The 11,964-nt window shown below is 37.4% G+C and overlaps 2 protein-coding genes across 2 annotated transcripts; one reads left to right on the forward strand and one right to left on the reverse strand.

The window, feature by feature from the left end:
- The first annotated feature begins 116 nt into the window (after positions 1-116).
- Positions 117-4,322, forward strand: rps18 (ribosomal protein S18). Its single transcript, XM_067361701.1, has 6 exons — positions 117-174; positions 658-756; positions 838-924; positions 2,288-2,389; positions 3,788-3,879; positions 4,218-4,322. Exons 1-6 carry the CDS (start codon positions 172-174, stop codon positions 4,291-4,293), a joined length of 459 nt encoding a protein of 152 aa, XP_067217802.1. The 5' UTR covers positions 117-171; the 3' UTR covers positions 4,294-4,322.
- Positions 3,874-11,752, reverse strand: LOC137002195 (E3 ubiquitin-protein ligase RING2-A-like). Its single transcript, XM_067361700.1, has 9 exons — positions 11,663-11,752; positions 11,072-11,176; positions 10,346-10,506; positions 10,011-10,226; positions 9,397-9,717; positions 7,048-7,252; positions 6,796-6,965; positions 5,457-5,489; positions 3,874-3,903 (listed from the first exon to the last, which is right to left on the reverse strand). Exons 2-7 carry the CDS (start codon positions 11,150-11,152, stop codon positions 6,798-6,800), a joined length of 1,152 nt encoding a protein of 383 aa, XP_067217801.1. The 5' UTR covers positions 11,153-11,176; positions 11,663-11,752; the 3' UTR covers positions 3,874-3,903; positions 5,457-5,489; positions 6,796-6,797.
- Between the last annotated feature and the right edge of the window lie 212 nt (positions 11,753-11,964).

The following is an 11,964-nucleotide window of genomic DNA, read 5'->3' on the forward strand; positions in this document are numbered from 1 at the left end:
ATCTGTTTAAAAGTCATCGGTTTAAAATAGTTTTGCATAGCATCTGCCCCAATCTGCCCATCGGACCTGTATATTGTGACGGAATCTGTTCCTGTTAAGGTTCGAACTTCGAGTGGACAAATTATCGCGAGATCGTGATCACTTCCTCTTTGCGCGGAACCAGCGGACAAGATGGTGAGTATGAAATGAATTCCTCAGTATTTGACATGAAATCTGGGAACATCGCCTTTATTTGTGTGTTTATGTTAGTATTGATTTAACATTTAGTATTTTTTATGCATATAGAATGTTTATACGTTTATATTTTAGGCTTACAATATAGAGCTAACGCTTAAATGAGTGATAGAAAGTCCGTGTTCAGTCCGCGCCGGTTCAAGTCTTCAAAAAGATATAGATTCATCACAGTATTTTGAAGGTTCATGCAGAAGTTTATCATTTATATTTTTATGTTATTTGGTTTGTGTTTAGCATAAAACAGAGGAACTATTGTAAATGTTTCTAGTAAGTAAGCTAGTCAGTGTTGTTACATTAGACCGAACTGTAGTTTAGAACTCTACTTACTCCACTCAAAAGTCAATAAATGAGACTTTTACACTGTTCTGGGTGGGAGGGTATGGCGCGGTATTTCTCACACGGTGACGGTCTGTTTTCTCCCAGTCGCTCGTAATTCCAGAGAAGTTCCAGCACATCCTTCGTGTTCTCAACACGAATATTGACGGAAGACGCAAGATCGCATTTGCCATCACTGCCATCAAGGTGGGCGATTTAAACTAACAGCAATTCTGTTTGCAATGCCAGTGAAGTTGTTGAAGTTAATTCTGTACATTTACTCCACAGGGTGTTGGAAGACGATATGCCCATGTGGTCCTGAGAAAAGCTGATATTGATCTGAGCAAGCGGGCTGGAGAACTCACTGAAGATGAGGTGGGTTTGTAGACAAGTGTTAAAAGATTCTTTCTTTAATTTTTTTAGCGGAGTTATAAAACAATAAATGCATGGTCGTTAAAGGGATAGTTCACCCAAAAATGAAAATTTGATGTTTATCTGCTTACCCCCAGGGCATCCAAGATGTAGGTGACTTTGTTTCTTCAGTAGAACACAAATAATGATTTTTAACTCCAACCGTTGCGGTCTGTCAGTCGTATAATGCCAGTGAGAACATCGTCTATAAGAGTAAAAAAAACATCCATGGACAAATCCAAATTAAACCCTGTGGCTCATGATGACACATTGATGTTCTAAGACACGAAACGTTTGGTTTGTGCGAGAAACCAAACAGTATTTATATCATGTTTTACCTCTAAAATGTCCAACTGCCCTCTACATCCAGTTAGTGAGGTCAAGAAACGCGTTCTGATGACGGAAGTGATCTTGCGCGCGCTTTGCTTCAATGAGTGCGAGACATGACTTCTGTTGTCAGAGCGCATTCAAAACTCACTAACCGGATGTGGAGGGCATTTGGACATACTGGTGTTTTAGAGGTAAAAAATGATATAAATACTGTTCAATTTCTCACACAAACCAATCGTTTCGTGTCTTAGAACATCAATGTGTCACGAGCCGCAGGGTTTAATTTGGATTTGTCTGTGGATGTTTGTTTTTTTTACTCTTATAGACGAAGTTCCCACTGACATGCATTATACGACTGACAGACCGCAATGGTTGTGTTCTACTGAAGAAACAAAGTCGCCTACATCTTGGATGCCCTGGGGGTAAGTAGATAAACATCAAATTTTCATTTTTGGGTGAACTATCCCTTTAAGGCCTCTTTCTTTGAATGTGTACACTGAGTGCTGTGAGCCTGTTGATCCTGATCTAAACAAAGTTGGATTTATATGGATTTGTCAACTCCAAACCTACTCTGAAACTCAGTTTGTTCAACTAGCTTTATGCAACAAGCCCTTTGATGTCCTGCTGACTGATTTGGCTGCTGCTTCATTACTTTTAATTTACTTATTTATTGTTACTTTACATTATTGCCTGCCCGATGGATACAAGTTATTTCACAGGTCTGCTTTCAGTTGTGACCAGAAGATTGTAAATTAAACGTGATAGCTTGATAAATAATCTTGAGGAAATTTGCCATGTACTGTACCTGATAGGCCTCAAATTAATTAGTACTGAATTGAAGGTAATCAGATCGCAAGCTTCTGAATCGAAATCAAATCCAATTGTGAAATGTGTCAGTGACCAGGTCAGATCTTTAGTCATTTGCTTTTTACATTTTTCTGTGTGACTGCAAATAACATGCTTATAACAAAAACAACTTGCTCTGTTTGTGGCACAGGTTGAGAGGGTGGTGACAATTATGCAGAACCCTCGCCAGTACAAAATCCCTGACTGGTTCCTAAACAGACAAAAGGACATTAAAGATGGAAAATACAGTCAGGTATGATTGGAGCACCTTTTTTGTGGATTTTGGGGGTTGGGTTTTATAATGTATTGCAAGGAGACTATATCATTTGATAAAACACTTCTTAAATTTTTAGAAAATATAAAATTACATTTACAATTGCTTAAGAAACTGCTGATTTAAAAAAAAAATTGATTTTACATATCTTATTTCACATGCAATAATTCAGGAAGGAAATGATAAAAAATAAATAATTTGAAGCTCTCCTACATGTGAGTTGCATCTGGATCAAATTTTGTGGTGATGGCGTAAAGTAATCAAAAGTTACAGCATTTGTGTCCAAACTATGGCCCGGGGATGAATTTAAAACAGCCTGCAGCTTGCCTATTAAAATATATTATATGTGGCCCACCATGCATAATTGACAAACCGTACAGTTTCACAATGTCAACACAAGGTGGCAGTACTAGATTTTAGGCCAGGGAAACAACGCGAAACGAAACAGCGCTACTTGTGCACGCTGCGCAATTCACAAGCTCATAAATGTTTACTTGCTGAGTCTCGATTACACGACCACTAAACAGCCAGTGAGAAGTGTTCGAGTTCGGTGTTGAGGTCTCAGGTACAAGCTGCAAATCTCTCTCTGATTTAATTCAGTTTAAAGCCAGTTGAAACATTGCTAACTGAATCAACAACACTAACGTGCAAATCAGAAGAAACATTGAGCCGATCCAGCTAGAATACTTTTCAACCAACAATTCACCAACGTTAATCATGGAATTACTGTGGTAACACTAACTGTAACTGTGGTATTTTGTTAGAAATGTAGGTTAATAACTCATTTAATATGTCTACATTAAAAGTGAAATAAATTAAGTAATAAAGGCCAAATTACAGACTCCTTTTTTTGTATATATATATATATATATATATATATATATATATATATATATATATATATATATATATATATATATATATTTTTTTTTTTTAAAAAAATAAGGAACTGGCCCCCCATATGTGTCCACAACATTGAATCTGGCCCCCTTTTAAAAAAGTTTGGATACCCCTGGTTTAGCCCTTGATGCCCCCTAATGAGCATTTTTAAAACCGTTCTTCAGTGTTCCCAGTTCCAGCTGACCTATTTTATGCAGCTAACTATTTACATGATTTGAATTATATAAGTAGATAATGTGTTGTGTATGCCAGGTAAAGAGATGTGTTTTTAGACTAGATTTAAACTGACAGAGTGTCAGCTTCCCAAATAATGGTGGGAAGACTGTTCCAAAGTTTAAAAAGGAATTTTTGTTCAGCAGTCAATTTTGATGATCTAGGTATTATCAACTTTGAGACTGCAATAGATGTGAAGGACACTGTAAAAGTTACTTCTGTAACAACAAGGAAATTGATGGTTAATGTTGTGGTTTTCCCAAGGTCCTCGCTAACGGTCTGGACAACAAACTGAGAGAAGATCTGGAGAGGCTGAAGAAGATCAGGGCTCACCGTGGCCTTCGTCACTTCTGGGGGTGAGTTTCACTGCAAATGCTTTCCTGCAATACAGTGAAATAACTAATTGCTGTCATCGACTTTAGGAAAATAAAGAACTAATGAGGAAATTATTTTCATGATCAGAGATACAGTGCCTTGTATAAATGCAACACTTGTTAGAATAGCCTTGATTACATTGGACACTAATACCATCAAGTCCAGTAATGAAATATGGTACAGGGTGCATTTGAAATGACTTTTAATGATAAACTATAATGGTCATGATATCTTTATTGGTCAACTCATATGTTCAAAATTCTTATGACCAATCACTTAATGTGATTCTTTTACTTGCTGTTTTTTTTTTTTTTTTTAGTCTGCGTGTACGTGGTCAGCATACCAAGACTACTGGTCGTCGCGGTCGTACTGTGGGTGTGTCCAAGAAGAAGTAAACTCAAAATAAAACTGAACCATTCAGCCATTCTGTGTCTTGGTCTCCATTTTGAACTAAATTTGTGATTCTATGCTTTTTTTTTTTTTTTTTTTCTCTCTGAACATTGTACAAACATTGCAATTTTTTACTAACATATGACAGTTACAACGTACAATTTATGAATTCTGCAGAATCCATGTTCATGGAATAGTTGTACATCTACGATCTGTTAATTCTCCATTTGGACAACAAACCAAGTTATGATACTGATCTTTTTTTTTTTTTTTTTTTTTGGAAGACACTTTAATGCTGAGAAAGCAGTTAAAGGGGATAGTTCACCCAAAAAAGTCAGTTTCTGTCATTTTCTCACCCTCAAGTTGTTCCAAACCTGTATGAATTTCCTCCACTGAACACAAAAGATATTATGAAGAATGTTGGTTAACCAAACAGTTAAAGGACCCCATTGGCTTCCATAGTAAAGGGGGTGAGTGTCAGTGAGTAAATGGCAGAATTTTCCTTTTTGGGTGAACTATTCCTTTAAGAAGACAAGATGCCAGATTCATCAAGTTCAACAGTGATGTAGAGAAGTATAAATGTCTTTTTATTGATGGGAAAAAAAGCAAGGCAGTATTTGTTCAAGGGTAAAATGTCAAAATAAACCAGTTAGAGCCACTACATCAGTTTATCCTATTCTGATTGCATATGTTCCCGTAATTCATATAAATTAAAAAAAAAAAAAAAAAAACCTACAAAAGCATTAGCATGAAGCAAAAGGTGTCCATTATTTATTAAGAGATCTGTATCAGTCATTTCTAACCAGAGGCAGCTTGGTGTTTTGGAAAAACTTGTACAAAACAGTTATGAATTTAATATTAGGGTTGTAAATAGATTTCAATTGATTAGTCTGATTATTTGTGATCATGTTACTGCATTCACTTCTATTTAAAAATTAAGACTATATTGAGTCTATTTGATTATTGTAAACAGTCATCCAAGGTTTGATCCTATCCACTGTGCCACAAAGGCTATGTTCAGACTGCAGGAAAAAAATTTTTCTTCTTAAATCAGATCTTTTCAGACTGTCCACACTTAATTGCAAGTGATCAAAAAAGATCTGTGTTTCCAGACATAACCAATTGATCTATATGGGTTGCTTTGGTAATGACATAATCAGAAACATACCCAGATCCCATCAGAAGCTGTTTTGTCTGGTATCTAAACAGTAAGCAGAAACATCTTGAATCAATCCAAGGGGGAAAAGCAGGAAGCATTACATTAAGTGATGGTAAAAAATAAATCATTAAATGATTATATGAATCAATGAACAAAAACAAACAATACAAATGCATTGCCACTCTTGGCTATACACACACACAGGTTGCTGCTACCAAGAACCCTCAGACCCTTCAGTAGTCTGTCCAGAGGTAGTTTTTTGACTCCTCATTAATATTTATACATGTGTAATTTTACTACAATAAGCTGAGATTCTATAACATGCCACAATACAACATCTGCAAATTACTTGAATTTTGGGTCTGTCCTAATAAACCCACTTTCAGTCTTTGCGCATGATCACTTGTCTGCTTGCAAGATGTATCGCATGTATTTGGCCTAAGTGGGTGTGAAAACCATGGAACTTTGTTTTTACAAAGCTGTATTTACATTTCTTTCTTTTTTTGGGGGGGGGGATTTAAATGTTTGTTCATAAGATTATTTGTAACAAAACAAATGTATTAATTGTGCTTATAATTTAAGTGATAAAAAGCAGTTGCAAAGATTTTACAAAATACACATCTCTGCAACATTTTTCTTTTTGCTGCCAAATTATATGCAGTATCTAATTGATTTAACTTGCATTGGAAAGTTTTTCTTGACATATCACGATTTTGGGCAATGCAAGTTCCTGATGATAATAAATGATGGGATGCGCTTAGTTTGAAACAACTGCAATCCAATATTAGACAAAGTGTGGATTTAGTGTGTTAAGAAAACTAAGCTTTGGCATTTTTTGGACCTCAGACTTACACACTTTGTTCCTGTTGCATGCACACTGAAATGTCCACAAGTATAGCTATTGGGACAAACCCTTAGTTTCTACAAATGTACCTTTATTGCCTTGTCTATGTAACTGCTTTGCTATTGTACGCTACAAAAAAAAAGTGTGTGGGCAACACTGATCTACATGATCTCCAGTCCTTCAGGTGGTGTGGATTGACTAGTTGTATAGACCAGTACTTCTTTAAACTGTCCTTCCACCACTGCACATTTTGGATGTCTCCCTCATCGAAATAGACCTGATTTAACTTAGCAGTTCATTAGTAGAGACTGCAAAACCCAAAATTGAGGTGTCTGATAAGAGATATATCCAAAATGTGCAGTGGTGGGGTTTTGAGTAGCACTGGTATAGACAGGAGGTGCATGTATTTGTGCAGGAGTAGTGTGGTGAACTTGATAGACTGTCTCTAAAATCAAGAGTTGCAGTCACAGTTGAATATATCTGCAGAAAGAGATCGTTATTCGCCTTTAGTTTACAGATGATTTTCCTTGGCTTTCGTCTGTCTGCCCCTGTTGAGGGGTCTGATTCTGTTGCTGCTTCTGGTCTTGTGTAGGAGCGTAGAAGAGCTCCAGAGGTTTACAGACCTTCCAGAACTTCTCATTCACCAGCTCCAAAGTCAATGAGCCATTTAGTGTCTGAAAGACAGAAACGTTAAAGATAAGACAAGCCAAACTCTGATTTGTCTATTAACAGAGTACTGATGGCAGTATGACTCACAGAGAACTGTCCTCCTGTTGTGCTGATGTAGATTGTAAACTGTTTTTCACTGACATCCTGCAGACTACTGTTGCCGGTAGGTCCTGGCTCTCCCTCCATGTTTCTGTTCGCCTGCGTTTCACTTTGACTGTCCTCCAGAGCAATGCGGAGAGCCAGATATTTGGAGAGGTGGTCTACTGTGGCATTGGCTGTGGTTTTGACATATCTGAGAGCAGAAAGGAGAATGTAGCTCCCAGTATGTTCATTCCCATAATTACATTTCCATCCATAAAGCTTTAAGAGTAAGTACTTAAAAAAAAAAAAAAGTAAAAATACACAGTAATACACAGCTCTCTGAAATGTTTGGTTCTGTTTGGTCAGTCATTACTTTCTGAGGTCAGTTATTCCCCAATAATGACTATCGTCAATAGAAACATTGTATGACGACACTCATCTGGGTATTTGAGGCCAGCGATTCTTTAGTTTCTTTTCTTTCGTATCACAATGTGATTGGATGCGCTTTTTCTTGTTTCATTGAAACTCAGCTGCTGCCATCTTGCACCTCAAATCAATATTTCATGTCCCTGTCATTATTCATGTGGTGAAAAGCTGAGATGACTATACATTATCCCTATTGTTTGAACTTGTTTGTTCGTCTACACTCTTTGCAGAAGCTTTGAGGTTAATGAGCAAATAAAATATCTCTCTACATTACTATGCTGTTACTAGGGCTGCTCGATTATGGCAAAATTCATAATCACAATTATTTAACACGATTATTGGTGGGTGATATGATCAAAGCCTTATTTCATGATATGAGTAATTTTAAATATCAGTGAAATTTCACAATTATCACTACTTCATTAAAAACTAATACTAGGTTAATGCAAGTAAAAAGTCCTAAAAACAGCTACAGAAGACAAACAGTCAATTAAATAAGAACAAAAGAAACTAATTACAAACAAAGCAGACAAAAAATGCAACAGAACAAAAATACAAATGAAATAAACGGATTTAGGTTTTTCACATGTACTAACAGTGGTATTTAGATAAGTAATACCCAACAGAAACTGAATAAAGTAATCAAATGTAAAATAACCGTTGTATACATTAAACATAGACTAATTCTTATTTAAAACTAAAAAAGTTATTCATTCAATTCATTTTATCTTTGTCTTTTCTTGTTAGATTAACAATGACTTTAGCAATCATTAATGTTGGCTGCTGTCCCTTTAAGAGCTGCACGGACCCAATATAAGCCTACTGTTATGCTACCTTCACAAGGTCTCGGAATTATGGTAAATACGATTTTCCTAGGTAAAAATTGCACATGAACACCCTTTCATTTCACAACATGAATGCGATGAGCTCATAATCACGACTTCAGAAGTGGTAATTATCAAATTTCAGATAACGTGAAGGCAGCAATACACACGCGCACTTTCTCAGTGTACACTTAAAGGGTTACTTCACCCAAAAATGAAAATAATGTCATTTATTACTCACCCTCATGTCATTCTACAGCCATGAGACCTTTGTTCATCTTCTGAACACAAATTAAGATATTGTTGATGAAATACAATGGCTCAGTGAGGCCTCTAATGAGAGCAAAGCCATTCAAACTCTCAAGGTCCATAAAGGTACTAAAAACATATTTGAAACTGTTCATGTGAGTTCAGTGGTTCTAACTTAATATTATAAAGTGACAAGAATACTTTTTGTGCACCATCTTATCTTAATTTGTGTTCCGAAGATGAATGAAGGTCTTACGAGTGTAGAACGACATGAGGGCGAGTAATAAATTACATTATTTTCATTTTTGGGTGAACTAACCCTTTAAGAAATAACCGACTGCATTTACAAGGATACTTACCTAAACGGCATTTCGATATACGTGTTGGCTATTTGACTGTTTAGGCATGTATCTGAAGCCCTTTGCTTATGCGCGTTCTGCACTGTCTCGGAGCGCCCGCACAGGTGGCCGCCTAGCGAACAGTGTCTGTTTTGCTGCTTAATGAGCTTATAATAGCACTGTTTATGTTTAATATCAAGCACGTCCCGAAGTTTAGCAACAGTATATATTGCATTTAACATCCCTCTCTTATTTGGCTGATTTGGATGTTAAGTTTGGGTTAGGGAGGAATAAAAGCACACCACTGTGAAGGAAAGGAAGGCGTGCTGAACGGAATGCAGCAGCGGTACAGTAATTGTTGTACCTCAATTATCTTGTTTTTATAATCGTTGGAAGCCAAAATCGAAATTGAAAATACGATTAATTGCACAGCCCTAGCTGTTACAATTAATCATGTAAAAGCGTCCTCTCACTGAAAAAATTACCCATATACCCTCAGTCACGCATTTTCCTTATACCTTGTCTGGCTGTACTGTTGGTTGTTGACCAGCAGGGGATGTGGGCAAAATATAAGTTCAATTTCTGAGCTTGGCCCGTGGCCTGGCAGTTGTCCAGGAGGTGTACAACTCTCTCCAAAAGCCTCAGGTCCAGAATCATCAGACATTTGCTGCTTTTTACTGCGACTCGGTCCGGCCTCCGGAGCGTTGCTTGCCGGGGCAGAGGTATGGTGTGAAGGGGCTGAGTCGTGCGAGACATGTGAACGAGTGTCACCGTTATCCTCACCACCGCTGAAGGTAGTGTTTTCACTCTCTGGATGCAGCTTACGGACACGCTGAGCTCTAAAAAAAAAAAGGGGGGGGGTTCTCAGTTTTGCCAAAGTGCAAGCTTTGTTACTCATTTCACATATAAAAATAAGATGTCTTAAAAGTACAGTACTCCTGTTTAACTGTAAAGCACAGCGAGAAGGATTACTTTCACTGTATTGATATATGAAAATTTCTCAAAATTTTTGTTCTATGTTCAATGTTAGGGTGAGTAAATAATGACAGAATTGCCATTTTTGAAGGCACTATTTAAGTTTTAGGGCAAGATTTAAGTGGACATCCATATGCACTCCTAGCTGTGCTGTGACCTGTGTCTGGCCTGCATGCGCAGGCCCTGCTCAATGCTGCTGCTGAGTGCCTCTTTGTTGTGCAGTCGACTGAGCTGCTCCAGAACTTTATCCTGATGGGCCTCATACTCATCACGGCTAGGGTACATCTTAGAGATCAGGGCATCAAAATTTGGGTCGGCACGAAGAGAACGCTTGGACACAAGCTTCTTCCTGCAGGTCGGACACTCTTTATTTCTGCAGTGTAAAATAATTAAAGGGCAGAAGTGAGCAAGAAATATCTGATCAATTGAAAGCACAAAAAAATGGCAGTTGATCTGATCGTTCTTAAATGTAAAAGAAAACTCTGGTCTTACCCTGATCGGAGCGCAGTGACAATGCACTCGGAGCAGAAACGATGCAGACACTCTTTGGTGGTCATGGTGTTTTTCAGCATGTCCAGACAAATGGGACACATAAGCTCACTGTGGAGACTTCTGGGTGACACAGCAATCTCTGTGCTGTCCATAATCGCCTCCTGAAACAATCCATACATGGGTGGAACTTAAGACATAAATATATTCAATAAATTTATATTCAAATAAAAACTGAAAATAAAAAGTGTGCATGTCCAATTCTGATTCATATCTTTGTCTCAGCAAAGGATGGGGGCAGCAGGAAGAAGGAGGCATTGGGAATGTTTGCAATATCAGTTTATAAATTACCATTATTCCGTTTGGTGCTGCTATTGACGCAGAAAATGAGGACACTTAACTTTATGGAAATTAAGACACAGACTGTAGTCAAGAGTCATCTGTAGAAAGTAAATTTCAAATCTCTGAGCACATTTGAGTCAACATTAACAAATGACACATGGAATAATATGTCTAAGACTCTGAGTTACAGGTAGAACTAGGAATGCCTAGTAACCAATCAGTACAACAACTGGTGACATGCTGTGAATGGGGCTTTGAACAACATTCATAAGGGTTAATTACAAGAGGTCCAATGGAGTCCAGTTTTGTTTTCAAGTTGACATTTGAATTTGAGAGAGAGCGAGTGAGTGAGTGAGCGTGTGAGTGTGAGTGTGTGTGTGTACGTACCTGTGGCGTTCGGTGGAGTTCATATAGACTAAGTTCCCATGTCTTACTCAGAGTCTGAACACTCATTGGATTCGCCATCATGACTCCACTGACAACTGAAACACACTTTACACACACGACCCATGCGAACGTCAGCTTTTACTACCGGTTTAATCTTAACAGAATCGTTCAAATGGAAAATGAAATGTAACCAGTTAGAAACAAAATATGCACACATAATACAAAATTCCTGGACTGATTCGATGAAACCATCCTTATTATGAATAATTCTGTGCTACAAAAGCCGTGCGTTAGTTTCTGCTTTATTTTAAAACTTAAATCAATTAACTATTACTACGTATATTTTTGTTTCAACCGTCTTTCGCTGCGTAAATGATACCACGGAACTATATGATACCAATAATGGTATTTACACGATGCTCCAAGGTGCTTGAAAAAAACTGCCGCTGATTTACCACGGTACCATGTCTTAGAAACATTATAATACTATAGTACGTTATTGGTACTTTTATGTTAGTTTAATCTACAGTCACTAATGATGAAGATGTGAAAAGAAACTGAGAATGAAAGCATTAAAGTTCACACGCTCACCCTTAAATGTGTCTGTCTGAGATCAGTGTCTGCTGCTGAACTTTTTCAGCACACGCAAGAAAACCTAATATTTTAACATCATAATACCGGATGTTGTTTTCTAAGGAGTCACCTCATTTCCTGCCCGATGCCCTCTAGCGGCGAAGTACAGTACTGCGCGCACATGTTTTTATCATAGGTTTTCATATATGTAACTCATAGCACTCATTTCATAATCCTATCCAACACTGGTGATCATTAATCATTTTATATGAAACAATGCTGTTTTCCTTTTTTTTTTTTTTCTCAAACGTTAACATTAC

Source organism: Chanodichthys erythropterus, chromosome 15, assembly GCF_024489055.1.
Source record: "Chanodichthys erythropterus isolate Z2021 chromosome 15, ASM2448905v1, whole genome shotgun sequence".
NCBI lineage: Eukaryota > Metazoa > Chordata > Actinopteri > Cypriniformes > Xenocyprididae > Chanodichthys > Chanodichthys erythropterus.